The 19,676-nt window shown below is 40.1% G+C and overlaps 1 protein-coding gene across 4 annotated transcripts in view; it reads right to left on the bottom strand.

Annotated features, from left to right (window-relative positions):
* atp8b4 (ATPase phospholipid transporting 8B4) overlaps positions 1-19,676 on the bottom strand; it is a 207,194-nt gene that overhangs the window by 14,098 nt on the left and 173,420 nt on the right. For all 4 annotated transcript variants that reach the window (XM_052040689.1, XM_052040688.1, XM_052040691.1 and 1 more), the window contains exons 19-26: positions 19,014-19,178; positions 16,927-17,038; positions 10,043-10,148; positions 8,172-8,313; positions 5,865-6,048; positions 4,486-4,709; positions 3,076-3,159; positions 1,259-1,504 (exon numbers count right to left, since the gene is read on the bottom strand). In XM_052040689.1, the coding sequence (XP_051896649.1) occupies positions 1,259-1,504; positions 3,076-3,159; positions 4,486-4,709; positions 5,865-6,048; positions 8,172-8,313; positions 10,043-10,148; positions 16,927-17,038; positions 19,014-19,178 (1,263 nt within the window). The remainder of the gene's footprint in view (positions 1-1,258; positions 1,505-3,075; positions 3,160-4,485; positions 4,710-5,864; positions 6,049-8,171; positions 8,314-10,042; positions 10,149-16,926; positions 17,039-19,013; positions 19,179-19,676) is intronic.

Here is a 19,676-nt window from a genome sequence, read left to right as displayed (position 1 = left end):
CCTAGACAGTGAATAAAATGAGTATTGTTCTACTTCATTGTCCATTGGCATTTGAATATATATCAATTAATGAATGACACAATGTTTATGTAGCTGGAGCTGTTTTGCATGATACATTTAGTCTCACAGCACAGAAATGGGCCCTTCTGCTCACCATGTCCATACCAACTTTTTACCCATTTGTACGCATTGTATTCTTCTATACCTTGCCTATTTCAGTATCTCTTTAAATGCCTCTTCAACCTAGTAATTGTATCTGACTCCACCACCTCCTCTCGTAGCACCCTTATCCAGATATCAACCACTCTCTGTGTAAAAAATCTTAGCCTTCAGATCCCCTCTAAAGTTCCTTCCTCTCAGCTTATACCTATGCCTTCTTGTTTTTGATACCCCTACCAGGGGTAAAAAGAATTTGACTACCCACACTTCTCATAATCTTATATATTTTTCTCAGGTCAGATTTAAATGATTATGTTCATTTTCTCTCAGTTTTCTGTGTTACTCAAGGGAAAATTAGCCCTCTTTTGTGACACAAGATGCAGCAAATGTGCCAGGCAATATTAAATCGATCAGGATTGAATGGCACTTCTATACAATAGCAACTGTGGGTAGGAATTATAAACTTGGGCAATTCATCCATTTATTCAGAATTAATTGAATAATTTTCTTCCTTTTTTGTGACTGTCAGTCACCTCAAAGAAATGCTAATTTGAAAACCTGAAGACTGGATACCATCTGAAAATTGTACGAATATGAATTTATACAGAATTAATTGAACTGTGATTTTATATCTCATGTAGGAGATGGCTCTGGTGCTGAGAGACTTTTGCCTAAGTAGAAATATATTTAAAGAAAAATGGGAACAATGAAGACTATTCATTTTCTGGGACACAATTTTCCTATTGATGGATTGCATGAGTAGTTTTCACAATCCTGTGGCTGAGTGTTTGAATTTTAAGCTTTGTAATTTTATCAAAGTTAGTGGAAAAATGGATCTTGAGGATAAGGCGCTGAGACTTTTGTTACCCCTCTTAAATATCAGCTTGCCAGTTCTTTACCACAACATCTTAAGAAAGTATGTTTTTATAAATTTATTAAGTACACCAGTGAAATGCTGGTCTTTGCTGCCAAACTTATAAAAGTCATTGGAAATATGATTTGTGGTCAATGGTGATAGTCAAATCAAACAAGAAAACAGTAGCGGTGCCAAGCTGAGGAAAACTACATCCTGTGCAGACCTTTTAAAATCTGAACTTACTTGCACACTGACCACAATCACCAGAGACGTTGCCACGGTAACAGCAAATGACTGATAATCTGAGAAATGTTGCCCATCATCTCTTGTTGCGTCACAAAATGCACCGTATGGGACAAAGAAGAGGACAATAGAGGTGTAGACTCCATGGACTATACAGATGAAAAACTCGCGCTTATTGAAAAGCAGATTAAGTTGTCCAGGTTCATAGAGTCTTGTGTATTCCAAACTTTTCTGTTCATTGACATCCTAGGGAGAAACAGTAAAATACCAGCAGTGAGTTATTCACAAAGGAACACTGTCACAATAATGACAGATATTTTGATTGAAAACAGAAGCTATATTTGGCTCTTAATTAATTATCCCAAGATAGATTATTATGATGGATTTACCAGGAAGCTACTTAATTATGCAGAGATCAGCAAGAACCTAGCTTTCAGTCCGGATCTATGCTACTAGTTTATCTTCACTGGATATGTATTTGGTTCAGAGGCAGAAACAACCAAGCCAGCTGGTTGGAATCCAATGGAGACCAATAGAAAGTGGATACTCGGCAAGGAGCAGATCAAGCTTTCTTGTGATGTTCCTGTGGTCAAATAGTTTGTTAGTGCTTGGCATCTAAGTTCACACATTAGGATAGTCATCTGAGTAGAACACTGGAGAGTGGCTTGTCCCTGAAGAACTATACTGCAGCAAAAGTCATTTGCTCAAGGAGGGCAGGAAGAAAACTGGATGTATAATGTAGATAGCCCGATGGTGAAGCATTTTGGTTTGACAGATTGTGCAGAAACACACCAAGCTCTTGAACTTGGCTTTGTTTTGGGGTGACAAAGAATAAAAAAATTGGGCAAAAATGCACTGTTAGATTTTCAACATACTCTACAGTGAAAACATTTAGGTCTGGAATGTATAATCATAACAGTACTGTTTCTTCTACTTCAACCAAATGTAACAGTCATGAGGGAAAAGTTTGAACATGTTGTGTTCCTTGTAAATCAAATCATTGAACATATCAGTGAAAAGAAATATTGCAAGTTCTAGCTTGACTGTTAATATTGTTTCCTCTGTGTCTGGTTTAGTCTGTATAGTGGAGACAGTATAAATCGTTCACCCTTCTTAAAATGCACGGGGGAATGTTCCCCTGCTTTTAATTTGAAATGTGTTAAAGTAAATTAATTCTGGTAGTCTCATCCTTCTTTTGAATATCAAGATAAACTGCAAATGCTGGAAATCTGAAATAAACGAAAATGCGAGAAACACTTAGCTGGTCAGGCAGCATCTGTGGAAAGAGAAACAGCTAACCTTACAGGTTCCTAGAACTTTTGTATGTCAAAGGATCTTAAATGATTATGGCATTTTCTGTTTTTATTTCTTCCTAGTTTTTAGTTAGGTGAGGCCCAGACACAACAATGTTCAGAATTCAGCACAAAGTTACTAGGGTCCCTCAGCACAACTGTTCTGGAAGTCATCCACCACTGAAATAACAAGTATTGATCTAAAATTTCAGTATTGAAGCACTGGTTCAGAGCAGAGTGACCTTTATTGCATGCCTGGACCAAATGACAGCTGCAGTGATAGTGGTCAACACAAGAATACTTCCTAATTGTGCAGTCAGTATTAGTTTCATTGTAATAACACTAGGATATTTAAAAAGTTCTACTTAGTTTTCTGTTCAGTTGTGTTTGGAAAGTTTGTTGAAATCGAGTTTCAGATAGGTTCCTAATCTCAGCAAAATTCTAAGGTCATAAACAGCCATCAAAACAAAAGAATTTTAGAAGACCATTCCAAACAGATTTAAACAACTTCATAAGTTACTTTACCTGATCAAATATACCCATGGCCAGAACAGGAAGGGAGGTGTAAACTATGTTGTACAAGGTAATGAACCACTGATCATAAACAGTCTGCAAAAACAAAGAAAGCTATCAACATACACTCATGCCAGTAAATGCATATCACATTTATAATCTTCAAAATAAATATTTCTGCTGTATTGTACAGTAAAAAATGAATTTAAAAGTAGCTGAAATGCATGAAGCATTTTTCGATGCAAATTAATTTGTTAACATTTATTGCAACTTTGGAATGTCAGTAATACATTAATTTTATTTCTACTGTGACATAACTGGAATTGATTGCCTCACTTTCCTATGTATAGAATTACACATGCTAAATTATGTGGAAATGCATAATTAAAAGTTACAGAAAGAATCTCACACATGTTAGAACACATTTAAAATGAACTTCTCTTGACATTGGATCACATCACATTATTTCCTATGCACTTGGTGATTCATCTTCATTGAAAAATGAGAAAACTGGGGACTTCCTATGAATTGCATAAAGCCTCCAAATTTCCTTCAGGGTCCCATTCTGAGAGTCTGGATTTGGAAACTCACCTCAGGAAGGGCCCCATTAAGTGAAATGCACAGGTGGTTCTCCCTTGGGTCTTCCACTCTCAACACTGGTGGCGATAGACGTGTTTGTCAGCCTATAATCTGTCACTGACCCCTCCCCCATCAGGACTACTGATCTACTACTTTGTGCAATGCCTTCTCACCCTGTGCACCGATCTCTCAACCTCAACCCAATCCTTCTACCAATCTTCTGATTCCTACTGCCAACCATGATTTCTTAACCGCCAACCCAACCTAACAGCCTCAGTTACCAATCTGACCTCCTTCCCAATCAATGATCTGCTGTCTCAACCACCCTCCCCCTGGACTACTGAACCCATTCTCCAGACAGATTCCAAGCAGTTGACTCTTGCCTTGACCCCTTCTACCAGGCTGCCTGTCCCAACCCTCCACCAATCTGCTGGCTCAACCCTCCTTCTCATCCCTGGCCCAACTCCTCCACTGACCCTAGCTCATGGCTCCTCTGATAATTCTTCTGGTCCTCAACTCTCTCCTCCTTGTGCCTGCTACTCCCCTATTTTGCAAAAACCAGACTTTTTTTTTTAATCCAATTTCCTTTGTCAATCTACAAGGGCAAAACAGATGAGGGTCAGGCTTTCTTAGTGAAAGGCATAAAGTACACCACCAAATCTTCCAATGGCGGGAAAGGTTCATGGATCTGTCTCCTAAATAGACGCCATTCAATTCCTTGGCCACTCTGTCAGTAGCACATACCAAAGTCTTGTAATCTAGCTCAGCAACAGATGCTCTCAAAGCAGATACATTGACCCTGGGATTTAAGGAAAATGCTCTCTCTTCAGAGAAACTACTAACCTGTGCAGAGAAGCCACAGAAGAAACCAAACCAGAAGTGAACGAGAGTGAATGCAAAGTTCTTGTAGAAGAAGTAGTAGAGGAACTTGCACATCCTAAGATAGGACCATCTCCCATGAACCAGCAGAAGTCTTTGAAGGTATCTGAACTGTCCAATTGAATAGTCACTAGCCAGAACAGCCTGCATGCCTTCCTGTCCACTGATGCCAACTCCTATGTGTGCAGCTGTGGGCAAAGCAAACACATTGAGTGCTTGGCACATGATGGGACAGAGCAGAAGATTTAAATAAAAATTACTCGGGCTATTTTCAAAACTGAACTTCACAAGAAAGGATAAACAAACTCTCTGGTTAGCATTGACAAGATAGTTTATTAAATATGCTGTTCAATAATAATTATTACCACATTATCAGTATCAACACATTACGTTATATATTTCAAACCTACCACTGTAGGCAAGCTACTCCATGCTACGTGCAAAACATACCGAATAAATACTCACACATCTCTAATTGGCAGAATTTTATTGTTGATTTAAAAAAAATTGATTTACATATTTTTTCCCTGAGGTTTGTATAAACAGCCTACTAGATTGCTTACCACAAAAATATGGGCTCCTTCAATATTTGGTCCAATTGCCACATAAAAATTATTTAGTCTGTGGGGGACAGGAGGGATGATTTAATGGTTTCAGAACAAACTAGTCAGGTGACCTCTTCTCATCATTGCTTTGGGTTGCAACCTTCGATCTTCAGAATTGTAGAAAGTTTTCAACATGGAGAGAGGTCATTTGGTCTACTTCATTCATGCAAGTTGGAAAGGAGTTACTGTAATCCCAATTTCCAGCACTATATCCATAACCTGCAGATCACGGCTCTTCAAGTGCAAATCTAAGTACTTCTGAAATGTGATGACAGTGTTTGTATCCATCACCCTTTCAGACAGTGAATTCCAGACTACTACCATGCTTTGGGTATCAATATGTTTACTTATCTTCCCTATATTCCTTCTTTGTGTCAGTGCCCCCTCATTTCTTTACCAGTGTGCTAAAAGAATGAGGTCCCTCCTATTTACACTTTCTAGGCTCCTCATAATTTTATAGGAGTTTCCCTCAACCTCAGCTATTCCAGAGAAATCAACCCCAGCTGATCCAATCTTTCCTCATAGCTACAATTTCCAGCCCTGGCAACATCTTTGTGAATTCCTTTGCTGCCCCTCCAATGCTGTCAACATCTTTTCTTGAATGTGATGATCCAAACTGCAGAATTGTTGGAAACAGTCTTAAAACATCAAAAATAAACTGACAGTAATGAAATTGAAACTAAACAAATCTCTGAACTTTTAATCTAATAATTGGAGTAGCATGGTGACTTATCTTACTTTTAATCATGCTGACATCATTTGCTCCATCGCCTATTGCCAAGGTGACGGCTTTCTTGTACATTTTGACAAGCTCGACCACCTGAGCCTTCTGTAATGGCGTGACTCTGCAGCAAATTACCGTCCTACACATGCTGGCTAACTCCAGGAACTCCTGCTTCATGTCTGCTTCCAGCGCGTGTGCCTGTGACAACACAAACACAAGAAATGAAGCCAAGTGGTTCAGTGTTTTCTACCAGGAAGAGATAATACAACACACAGCTACAGCTAGAGAGTTGGCACAGTGCAGGATGGGCTGAATAAGCTCCTTTTGGGGTAGTGTGTTTCTTTTGATTTGTGCATGATTAAAAAAAATGTAAAGAGGATGGAAATATATTCCAGTTCAATAATGGGACCTTAGTCAACCTGTCCAGTCTTTTAGAGAAGTCAACAAGCACACCAAGGGGTAGTCATGGGCACTCGCATGGTCCCCCAGCTATGCCTGTCTTCTTGTTGGCTGCGTGGAACAGTCCTTGTTTTAAGTCTATTCCTGCATGCTAACCACACCTCCCCCTCTAACTCTCTCTCTGCTACATCGACTACTGCATCAGTGTTGCTTCCCGCGCTCGTGCAGAACTTATCAATTTCATCACCTTTGCCACCAACTTCTACCCTGCCCTCAAATTCATCTGGACTATCTCTGACAATTCTGGGTCTCTCCGTCTCCATCTCAGGAGACAGATTGGCAACTGGCATCTTCAGTAAACCCACCAACTCCCACAGCTACCTCAACTATACCTCCTCCCACCCTGCCTCCTGTAAGATATCATCTGTTTTCCTCAATTTTTCTGTCTTCACTGCAAGACGAGGCCTTCTGTTCAAGGGCTTCTGAAACGTCTTCCTTCTTGCAGAAACATAGCTTCCCCTCTGCCATAGTTCATGGAGCCCTCACACATTTCCTCCATTTCCTGCACATCTGCACTCACCTTCTGGTTCCCTTGGTCCTCACCTTTCACCGCACAAGCCTCCGCATCCAACACATCATCCTCTGCTATTTCCACCAGCTCCAACATGATCCCACCACCAGTGACATCTCCCCCCACCTCTACCTTTCTGCCTTCCACAGGAATCACGCTCTTTGTGACTACCTGGTCTGCTCATGCCTCCCCATCCCCTGGGCCTTCTCCTGTAACCGTAGGACTTGTAACACCTGTCCCTTTACCTCCTCCCTCACCACCATTCAGGGACCCAAACAGCCATCCCAAGTGAAGCAGAGGTTCACCTGCACCCCTTCCCACCTGGTCTATTGCATTTGGTGCTCCCGATGTGGGCTCGTCTACATTGGTGAAACCAAGCGTAGACTAGACGACCATTTTGCAAAGCACTTGGACTCTGTCTGCAATGGTCATCTCGAGCATCCGGTTGAATGTCATTTTCATTCTTTCCCACTCCCACGCCAACCTGTCTGTCCTTGGCCTTCTCCGGAGAGGCTGAATGCAAATAGTAAGAACAACATCTCATATTCTGCTTGGTATGAACACTGAATTTTCCACTTTTAGGTAACCCACACCCCCAATGTTCTCCCACCACTCACCTGTCCACCTGTTTTTTATCCCCTTTCCCATTCACTATCCCCTCCTGGTTCCATCTGCCCATCATCTCCTCCTCATCTGGTTCCATCTATCACCTACTAGCCTCTATCCCTCACTCCCACCTTGATTGTGCCTTGGTCAGTGAATCTTAATTTTTATACTGTCCTACTATGCAGTATAGTTTTGCACAATTCCTCACACAAGTGTTTTAAATGCACAGTTAATTTGGTTTGTACACCAATTTAAATAACAAAAGGATTTTCCATATGCATATTGACTTGCTTTAAGCCATTTGCTCATTAACCAGTAAATGTCTCTTGTAGTCCTCTCCTGAAGGCATCAATGCCTTTCAGGAGTGCTGGTTCCTTAGTTGTTAATAACCCTCCTGCACATTACCCAGAAAACTATGTATTGCATTGCCAACAAGCAGCAAAATGCTATTAAAAAAAGGGAAAGAAGGGGTTAATTTTTACAGCCGATGTAGACTTGTTTTTACTCAAATCCACACAAGCACTTCAGGGAGTCAGAACTGCAATCAGGATTGGGAAACCTAACCAACTTTTTCCTCCTTAATCCAAAGGCTAAAATCAATTGTCACATCCTTGATGTTACCCTAGCTGAGAAGAATTCGATGTTACTGGATGATGACTCTGATAATTTCCTGGTCTCCATGGCTCAGCATTGTTGAACGCTAAATGACTTGCACATAAACCCTTATGACACACTTTGTACTTACTAAACTGTGCCCGTTAATAATCAATGCGAAGTCTCCCATAACAGTCTCTTCAACCACTGATTTTAACTGCGAAGTCACATTCTTTTCAGAGAAAGCGTGTCCATTGCAAACAGGATTTCCAGTCATTTGCTCTCTTGCTGTTCTAGAATGCAAGGTAAATTCTTTTAAGTACTTCATTATTGTATATGAAACTCTAAATTCCACACTTGCCCAGATATTCCAGTCAGTGTTATAAAAATAGCAGTTGGAAATTCTAAACTCCAGTACATTTAAAACACAACAGGGACCCCCTCTGGAGATGAGGGCTTGCATTTCCTCTGTCTTCACAAACAACAAAAAAAATGTGCTTAGCTTCACAAACTCAATGATTTTTTTAATATATAGTTTATCAACTAATACAACCTCTACATTTAGTTTTTTTTCCCCAAACTTGTTAGTACAACGAAGCACATTTAATCCATCCAGCAAATTCCAAATGTTAGCCTCAGACTTGAAATCTCTGGAGCAGTGATGACAAATAACTTACTGTGGGTGTTTATTCTTTTCTCTTAAACTTTTGCAGAGATTCATTCAAGTAGTATTAGGCCCATAAAGATTACTGAGCACAAAAGTAATTTATTTCCACTTAAAATAGCAAAATGCACTTCAGAGAAAATGTCACCACTTTGGCATTTTACTGGCATTCACATTTTTTTCCTTCTTCCTTGCGGAATTTACTTTGAGGCAAAAGTTGGTCATCATTTCTTGATCTTTAAATAAATTTCAGGTGAAGGCTTTTGCAAATTATAGGAAGGCCAGACTATATGCAATGCTACACATTTTCTCCACGCTTAGAATGGGGGATGGGGGTTGGGTAGGGATAGTGGAAAATCGAACGGAAGAGATAGGAGCAGGCCTGGAGCTGGAGAAAAAGAAATACAAGACACTTTTTTATGAGGTGAATGGGGAGGATGACATTTTAGTGGGAATTGGTAATGAGAAGTCAATATAAAGCTGTAATTGAAGAACTGGAGGAGAGATTCAGACATTTGCTGCATATTGGTTTGTTAATGGAAGTAACTGAGGTCAAGGCCAGTGCCTCTTGTAACTGAGAAGTAAATAAATATTTGAATCAGAATGCAGAACAGTGGGTAGAAGGGAGAACGGTAAAGCAAGCAAAACTAATTCCAAAGAGCTTCACAAGTCTGTTGTGTCATATGGTCACTTACTATGTGGTAAACAATTTGCTAGCATATGCTTTGCCAACAAAGAAAGCATTCATCACTGAGATCAGAGACAATTGGTCTGTCAGCAACTCAAACTAATTTTTGGCATCTGTTAGAGTGAGACCTGCCTCAGTAAATGATCTGTTACAGATTCTGCTGTAGGTACTGTAATGGGTTCAGTGGTATCAGCCATATGTGGTCTGAGCATCCAGTATCTTGTTAGAGCAGACTCACATTGTGTTGGGATTTAAACCCTTTCCAACACAACGAGTCTAAAATGTGTGTCATCTCATCATCTTATCCAATCCCTCGGGCTCGAGGATGAGTGGCTTCTACTCCTGTTCCATTGGTTCTGTGGCCAACGTGGGGCCCATAGTCTTTTCCAAAAGGTGTGTGTGCTTGATTACCTGATCAAGCCAACAAATCGCTTGTTCAGACTCTGTGGGAACCAATTTCCATTCAGCATATGCTTGACACTTTTCGTTTTAAGCTTATAGGATACATTTTGTTCAAAAACAGTAAAGTAATTCTTTTGTGGAAAGATAATGATAAAAAAATAGAAACATGTCAATAATTATGATGAAGTATGCCCTTTCTTTTAGAAAGAAGCTACATAAATAAATTTGAATGATTTATGGCATGCAAAAATATTTAGGGTTTGTTTACCGGATTTGATCGCGGACTTCAAGAACTGTGCGGCCGGATATTATGAATATCTCATTCATGTCATCTGTCAACATGTTGCATGAGTAACCAATATTCACTGCCGTCTCTGTGAGGGAACAGGAATGTGAGATGTGATGATCTGACAGTTCAAGATCAATGCTGCTGCCTTTTTCCAACAATCCACATGTCTTCTGTGGTTCATCATGTAAAAATTAGGATCCACTGACAAAGGCACAATCAAGATTGAGATGATGAGGAATGGATTATAAACACCGACTTTTGCTAAGGACAAACATATCTGGAGGAAAGATGTTTTAATGGATGAAAAGGTAAATCAGGAATTAGAAGACCGGGTTTAGAAGAAGGATGGACAAGAGGAAGCCACAAATCAAAGTTTGGAGTTCTGTCAAGGAATTAATTGGAATGACATTATTCTTGATTTGTACATTAAGTAAGTTTAGGAGAGACACTATAATGAGTGTGTAGAATTACACGGAAAATACAACGCAGGAATAGGCCCAATTCTTGTGTTGGCATTTATTCTCCACAGGGGTAGCAGTCCCAACTCAAGGTCCACCCTCTTTCTCTATCTTTATTGCCTTTTCTATCAGCCAGTTAGGATATGTTAACATAGAGTCTGCTTCAAGCACAAGCTTCAATAATGCATTTTGCAGTCTGTTGTGTGAAATGGTTCTTTGAAATGGATCAAGGACTCTGGACACAAGCTTTGGATATCAAAACTAGTTTAATCACAAAGACAAACGCGGGGACAGAATGGATGGGAACAGACACACACTCACATACATGCAGGAGACCACGAACATTGGGGGGGGGGGGGGCATCGCAACTAGGATAAGATACACTCACACACACAGACAGATACACACAAGCACAATAACAATGTACAACTTCACGATATAATACTTCATTGCCTGACCCACACTAGCATTGGCTCTAAGACTGCCTGGAATCTGAGTGAAACGCTCCCAAACCACATGGTGATGCAGTCTTACCAGTGATCTCTGCAGCATTGTCTCATTACTCCTGGGGTGGTCAAAAGAGGAAGGGCTAGGGGATTGCAGCCTTTTTTATGGTGTTAGGAGGCTGGGTGGAGCCTCACTGAGTGATTTAAATGAGCCAATGGTGAGGGGGTCAAAGACAAAGGTACCTGCCACAGCCAATGGTCAGGCAAGTTCAGAGACAAAAGGTACTCTCACACCTGAGGGATGGGTGGAGCCGCACCTTGATTGACAGTGGTGTAACTTCCGATCCGAGGAGCATTGCTGTCCACTGGTCAGCAGGGGTCAGTGTCGTTACTGTCACGTGACAGCCATGTGGATTTCTCACAACACAGTCTCACTCTCCAGAGTATAAAAAGACTCATATCAGGCCATAGCTTTGTGAATCTGCACTGGAGCATTGCTATTCCCTGAACATATGTACGATAACATGGAGCCCATAACTACAGGGACCTAAATTAACTGCACTTCCAGCAAAAAACTTGTATTTGTGCTACAGCCCAGCACATCTGCAAAGTGTTGCAAAGCACTTCACACAAATTACACTTGGAATGTAGTCAACCTTTTGCAGGCAAACCTAGCAGTCAATTTGTACACCGCAACATCCCACAAAGAGCAGCGAGACAAATGACCACTTAATCTGTCATAATAATTGATGAATGGCTTGTTAATTAATTAATGACAAGCTAATCTGCAATAATCAATTGAGGCATATACAAAGCAAATTAATTATTCATTTCATCAGGGTTGAGCTCCACATTCTGGATTTGACTTAAATTACAAATACTCCTTCATCCTAACTGCCTTCCTCAAAGAGTTCTTCTTGATTACTGTCATTGTACCTTAAAATACCCTGCACAGTGGAAGAAGGCTGCCCATGTGGAAGGCTCTGCCAGCATTCAGATGATGTGTCTGCAGTGTATACACAAAGACGGAAAGGACTTTTCTATAGAATTACAGAACTGTTCCAGCATTGGCTCCCATTTAGCCCACTGATCTGTGCTGGGTATTGTACAGGATATAGTTTAACAATTAATTTCCATGCATAGAATCAGAGCATGCAGACTTTTAAAAAATGCACAACCTAACAACATTTGGAAGTATATGTTAGTAACTCCATGTCTGAAGGGAATGCACTGTGACCATGTCTGTGACTCATAGTTACGCTGGTGAATCAGGGTCAGGTAATGGCGGTTGGGAGTGTGTCAGTAAGAAATTAGTGTCCACGTGGAGGGGAGTGGTTGGTGCATGATGTCGGCTGAACTGATTGGGGCCTTTGGATAGACTGACTGGAGTCACGGAGCTGGGAGATCAGTAGATTGGGGGAGTTAGATGAGGGTAATGAATTTGGCATGAGGGGATGAAACCATGGGGTTGGGTCGGGGGAGGAGGGCGTAACAAAGGAGGAAAGACAAATACCTGAGTTGGGTCCCAACCCTGTGCTGCAGAGCATGAAAAGCTCCAACAATAGGCAGGCTTTGGGATCCCGTAAGCCATTTGCCCCAGCAACAAACCAAACAGGCATTTACATTGGAAATGACATTATCTTTTGATTGTCCACAACAGAAAACCCAAGCATGATTGATGACAGGAAGTGTCCAGTGAAATTTCTGGAGTGGTTGATTCCAGGTGGAAACCATTGTAATCATCTTCTGCTCCAGGATTAGGTAATCAAACAATAAGGCCAATCTTTCCCTTCCCTGTTACATAATCTACTTCTGCATTTTATATTAGTGTAGGAACAAGTTAGGTGAAATTTTTTGGATGAATCCTAAAAGTATATACGCCAATTAAGTTAATTTGCACCTCCTTTTAAGTATGTTTTTATGAATCAAATACAGTGGAACCAGAATGGTATGCTTAAATATGTACAACTGTTGTTTTAAAGGTACTCCAAACAGTAATAGTACAAATTTCAGAATTTGCTACATAACCCTGAAAAACGCTCAGAAGTTCAAACAAATCAGCCTAAAGCAGTTGCAGTAACCAGTTTGAACATAACACAATAAATTACAAATACTACGACCTGTTGCTTTTTGACTCAGAAGTTCTCTTCTCCCTTAATATATCTCCATTAATCTTTACCATCAACCGATTTTGTAGGTATTACAGGTAGAATACAATAAGCATGATATAAATTGTTTAAAGATCAACAAATGCTTAACTCACTCACACTGCATATAAAACATTTAATTTAACTTTACTTCCAAAAACAATTTTACTTTTGTGTTGCCTTTGGGAAGAATGGCTGTTATTTTTATTTGCCACACAGCGTTCGATTGAACAGGCCTCATCCTGAGCAAACATAAACTTCCCAGTAAAGCCCATAATCAAAGGAACCCTGTGTCAATAATCTCATTCAATGATTTCTCCCCCCTCGTAAATCACATAAAAAGAAAATTGATGGGATTAGTAAATTATTATTATATTGTCTGCCATCTCTTGGTTGGTAGAAAGGGAAAAATCAGCATGGCATAAGGGCAAAGGAAGCTTAAAGAAAAGATCTATTTGGATCAGTTTCTGAGAGGTCATGGAAAGGGTAAATATATTTTATAATATTTCAAGGTTTTATTCTGAATCCAACTGTACTTAGCTTTTTCTAGAATTAGGTAATCAACAATAGTGTCATTTTCCTGAGGACAATCAATATATCAATTGTCAGGGGAAATATATTGCTTTGGTATGTAACATGTGATAAATCTAATGTGTCTAGCCTCTAGGTCACAAAAGCCATGTACCATCCTGAAAAGTGCATACAGTGACAATCCAATCTTCTAGTTTGGTTAACACATATTAAGAAAGCTGTCACACCTCAATATGCTGTACCATGATCATAAATCCAATTTAGTTCACACATAAACCATCTACATAAGGTAATACTGTGTTATACTCTCACTACAAGATTGCATTTGTGCTTCAACAATTGTTCATATTGGAAGATTACATCAAGTTCATGGCCTCATTAAAGCTTCGAGCTCCGAGTCCTCAGGGTGACATCAGTCAATGTGACTCAACTATAGCAGCCAAGTCACATATACAGAATTTCCTCTGATATAATCAACACAACTATCCAAGGACAGGCACACAGACAATGATGGAAGACATAAGCATTCAGAAGGTGCCAGAGCACCCACTGTGCACTGGCAGTATAAGTAGATGAGAAAATGTTATATTGATTTACCAATGCATCATCCTTTGACCAGAGTTGGGCTCATTCCAGTGTCAGCATCAGTGATCAACTAAGTCACATAACAAATTGGATTATGTGTTACTGGGGTGAGAGGAGTAAGGGTGGGGGGGCAGGGTGGTAAAGTGGGGCTAGTGGCAACCAAACCATTCCTGCCCCAGACCACAGCCAAAATCTCAATGGAAACAATAACGTTTAATGGCGTGGATTTGGACACTTCATTCTGGAATTTTCACACACATGCATGAATGCGGTGGGCTAGTTTCATTCAGGAGCCTTTTTCTCCCCCCACTGGTCAATATCTAAATCAGAGCTCTTTGCCACAGGACACCTCTGAAGCTCAAGGGAGTAAACATGGATGCAAGTCCATTGATTGAATGAAGGAAAAGTAATTAATTTTGAAAAATCAAATTTTCTATAAAGCTCAACTTCCAGCAAAATTAGTTTGTCCTCATGAGGATGTTAGAAGAACGAAATATCCATAAAATATGAAAATGCTTGGATCCATTTGAGTGAACTGTTTATTTCCTGGAAAAGCATTGGTTTAATTGTAGGATTTTGCTTAGATTTTGCCATTCCTTTCTTTGCAGATTGAATAGTTCATCAGGCTGCTGTTAATTTTAGTGTCACCACATACACCCTGCTGTCCCTCAGGATCAGTGTTTACCAGCCCCCGTCACTCAAAGCAGCTGCCTATTCTGCAATTGATTAATTGACAGCAGCAATATACTTCCTCTCCCCGACTTGAAGATACCATCAGATCTGCCAGCGTCTGGGCCTCTATGGTACCTTGCTGGTGATCTCTCTTTGCAGACCAGAGTTTCTCAAACATTCTCCCTTTTGTATCTCAGTGACTGCGCCTAATCCCCACTCTTACCCACAACCCCATTTCTAAAGCCTTGATTCTCATCCATCTTACGATGATAGATTCCCTTTCTATTCATGACTTCAACACTTCTGTTGTTGACCAGCTTGATTCTATCACCTTGGACATCTTCACATCAACCTTCTCCTTTCTGAAAGGTCCATTCCTTTCCTATGGCGTTTTCATGTCCCTGACGCTACCAACCAAAACAAATGCAAATGTTCATTTAATTTTTCCTATGTCATTATCTAAGAACCAGGAAAGAAAGATAAAAATTATTATGGACTTTGTCATAGTTACTGATGTCTAAAATCATCTCTACACTGAGGTCACCGATGGACCATTTCATAGAATCTCCATTCAGTGCTGAATTCCTGATCGCCTTGTGGTTCATCCAGTAAAGTGTGTACTCTCTGAGGTCTCCAACAATGTTCTAATCAAATTTAAGTAAAGTTCACAAATACAGTCTTGCCTTTGTCTTGGATATGTTGCAGCTTTCCATTTCCAACACACACAGGAATTTTAGACCTTGTTTCATTATCTATCTCTCAGTCCCTCACCTGTTTTCTGCTTCTTTGTTCTTGAATGTTTTTCCAATGCCTGACTGTAATGCCATTAGTTTCTGCCTCTTTTCAAATACCTGATGGTTGGTTAATAAGTAAACTAACTGTTGCTGGAGAAAAGCTTTTTCCACTTGTGTCTTTTGCACATCCAGCCCCCACTAACCCCACAACATGCCTTTCTTGTTGAGTATAATGAAATGGTTTTTGTTCTAGATTCCAGTTTTGATGCAAGGTTAAAACCCTAAATAATAACAAATTAAATTTATTTTTTGGGATTGCAATGGTTGGGTACCGACATTGGCATGGGGGGGCGCGGTTGTGAATTGAACCCTCCTCTGAGGGTTGGGTGGTAGATCTTTGGGGGGGGGGTGCTCAAGCAAGTGGTTGGGGGGGTGGGATGAAATAAAATAGGAAACTGGCTTTAGGCAAATTGGGTGCAATCATCTGCAGGGTCAGGTGGGGGTGGAGTTGGGCAAGGGACTCACGGGAGGAGGATTGGGTGGGAGATCAAGGGGGGAGAGGCCTGGTTCACAATGACAGCCACAGTGACAAGTAAGTATTTTACTTTTGTGAGGGGGGTTCAGTCTCTGAGGCCTGGCAACTCCCCTTTTAACTAAGGACTGTGAAGTCCTGCCTTTAATTTATGGCATACACTGTCCATAAACCATGCATGCATGGGCCAAAATCACAGAAGTGTCATTACATTCTATTGGAAGCCATCATCCACATCAGGCTTCCTGGTATGTTAGCGTGGCAGATTTAAGGAGGACCTGATAGGGAAATTATGAACTTTGTGGAACTCATGTAGGTCAACAATCTTCATTTGTATTTTTTTATTGAAAATGAATTGCATCGTGCACAAAGGCATGAAGTACCCAATCCAATTGACCCAATAGGTTGTACATGCTTTTGTGCACAATGCAATTCATGTTCAAGAAAAAAATACATCAGCTTTCTCAACTGAAGTAATACTTTTATAAATGATGAGAGGATTGTAAAAACCTGTTTTCCATATATTAGATATTACTCAATCAACTAGCAAATGATATTTTGTTGCAATCCAAAAATCAAAAACAAGTCGAAAAAAACTTAGTTCAATCAATCACTTCATTCTATTCCATGTGTTTCTGATAAGCATAATTGCTGTGAGTTCACAATCACCTTAAGGTTTGGATCCCTTACAATAAACGAGGCTCAGCTTTAATAGGAAGTAGAAATTAATCTTTTGTGAAGGTCACCATTTACCATACCTTGCTTATCTCCTGTCAGTACCCAAATCTTAACATTGGCCAGGGTTAGGTTGGCAATTGTGTCAGAAACTCCTTCTTGCAGTTTATCTTCTACTGCAGTGGCACCTAATAACTAAACAGAATTGGGTATACAATTAATGGAACTTACAAAGAAGCTTTGTTTTCACGTTAAACCTTTGCCATTGCAATACCGATCAGTATTTCATAGACTTCAAGACTGGGTATGGTGCAGTCCTAAGGTTATTTTGTTAGCTTATTTCTTTATTTAACTATGTTATTTTCTGAAATAAGTAAATGGAATGATTAACTCCTAGTTTGAAGAAATTTTGTGGTTTCTACCACTGTTTTAAAACACTACTTCTGAACAATGTTGGCAAAAAGGTGGAAGCTGTGAAGATCAAAAGAGTCTTTGGGGAGGGTTCCATTAAGATATGATGCCAGGGACAGAAGGTAATCAAAAGTGCCAATGGATTGCTGGCATTTACAATGATGGGACTGGAGTGCCAATGCAGTTTGACCAGAATAACTGGAACCCATGGTTGGTATCGATTTATTATTGTCACATGTACCTAGAAAGTGAAAAATTTAGTTTTAAAATCCATCCATACAAATCATTTCAAAAACATAAGCACTTTGAGGAAGTACAAGAGAAAAGCAGTAAAAAAAAATGCAGAATATAGTGTTACGGTTACAGAGAAAGTGCAGTGCAGGTAGACAATAAGGTGCAAGGGCCATGACGAGATAGATTGTGAGGTCAAGAATTCACCTTCAAAGTTCAAGAGGTCTGTTCAAGAGTCTTATGGCAGTAGGGTAGATGCTGTCCTTGAACCTGGGGTGCATGTTTTCAAGTTCACTTATGAGAAGATATTACAAAATCCAAAGCTGTATTCTCTAGAATTTAGAAGATTAAGAGGTGATTTGATTGAAGTTCTCAAGATATTAAGGGCACCAAAAGTGTAGATGGTTGGTCAGGCCAGGCCAATTGATTATGGTTATAAAATTAGAGTCAGGCCTTTCAGAAATGAAACGCCTCAGTACACAGAGGACATCTTTAAATTTAAAACTGGTAGATATAGGATGTGCTTAAAACTCAAGTGAATGGAGCTCAATCAGAGACTAGCTGTGATCTCATGAATGGGGGTGCAAGCTCAAGGGTAAAATGGCTTCTTTTTGTCCTGTATTCCTTTGTTCTTATGGGATTTCACATGCACTTGAAGATGAGATGTTATTAATGTGTAACTGAAAGTCTGCCATGAACACTGGAATGCTGTCAGTACATTATACCAGAACCATGTGGAGATGCACACCAGTTCACTGCATTGTCTCCTCATGTACTGCCACAGCAGACCTAGTGGAGGAAAATATATAGATCACGTTTCACAGGGGATCAAATTTAGCAAATAGAGGTCGAGTCAGTGCTTCGAGGGCTGGGTAGGGTTATGTCTCTTTGGGGGACATAGATGCGGAGTGTGATGCTTTTGTGGATCATTCAGGTGGGTAGGTGGAGCAGGGTTAGAAAAGTCATTGAGTTGGAGTCAAGTAGTGGTGGTTGGAGTGGGGTGTGTGTGTGTGATATTTGTCATGTTGTTGGTTGGAATAACAATCAGAAGATATCATCAGCAAGATGAGAGCAATCATTGAGGGAAAACTCTTAAAGCTGGACCTAACTATGAGAAGATTGGTGCCTCCAATCGAAAGGTTACGTCAAGGTAAGGCTGTTCCCCTTTAAGTTACACAGATACAGGCCTAAATAAACCTTGGGTGTTACTTACTGTAATATTTACAGCCACATATGCAGAGATGAATTTTGCACATGATGTAAAAACATTTGTTGCCACCGTGTGTGCCCGCCAGCTACTATGTGTAATTGCATGCAGCCCAAAAAACATTGTGCTACCCTTATAATTTCTCCATTATTAAACAAGATAATTGTGTTTGGTCTTTGCCAATGCAATGTGATAACTACTATATTCCAAGATAAGCATGGTCAGTTACATAACATGTCCAGCTTCACAGGTCACAGTTATGATACATAGTTCAGGGACAGAGTTGCTGCAATGTAACAAATCAACTCCTGCATGCCATACCATCAGGTCCTGTTCAATTTCTTCGTACAATGCTGAAAGTTGTTCATCACGGTTCTCGAGAGCAGTGCTGGCGTGATAGTGCATTTTCTGCCATTTATTAAAGTAAGCTTCATCCAGGTCCCTGTAAGCAAGCACTAATGTCCGCAGTCCTTCCCCTGCAAACTCCTATGTAAAAATAACATGATAAGAATTAACTCAGAATTTTCTTGGGGGCAGAATGAACTCCAGAAAGTTACAAAATGAAACTCAGTTTTTGATGCAATATGCCTCCAAAACTGCTGCTTCTGTATGGCAGGTTTAGTTTACTGACCAGGAACGATTTTCTAGGCAACTATACTTATAGCAGTGCTGGTAATTAACTTCAACATAAATAATTTTATATAGCACTCTTCTGCATTTTCCTCAAAAACCTTCAAGCACTTCACAAACAGATGCAGGATCCCTTTAAGTAGCCCTGATGCAGACCTCCTAAGTAATGTGAACACCTGTCTCTGCACAAATGTCTTGCGGTCAGTATGAGCCATGCACATGTGGACAATCATCTCATAAGTGGTGACCAGGCATATATTGCACTCAATTGAATGCCCCTGTCCACATCTAGAATCCTCCCTGCATCAAGTACAGAGAGGATCCAGAATGAAAATCACAGACTCTGTATTTTCC

This window comes from Pristis pectinata, chromosome 28 (genome assembly GCF_009764475.1).
Source record: "Pristis pectinata isolate sPriPec2 chromosome 28, sPriPec2.1.pri, whole genome shotgun sequence".
NCBI classification, from domain to species: domain Eukaryota; kingdom Metazoa; phylum Chordata; class Chondrichthyes; order Rhinopristiformes; family Pristidae; genus Pristis; species Pristis pectinata.
This window is presented reverse-complemented; position numbering and strand designations above follow the sequence as displayed.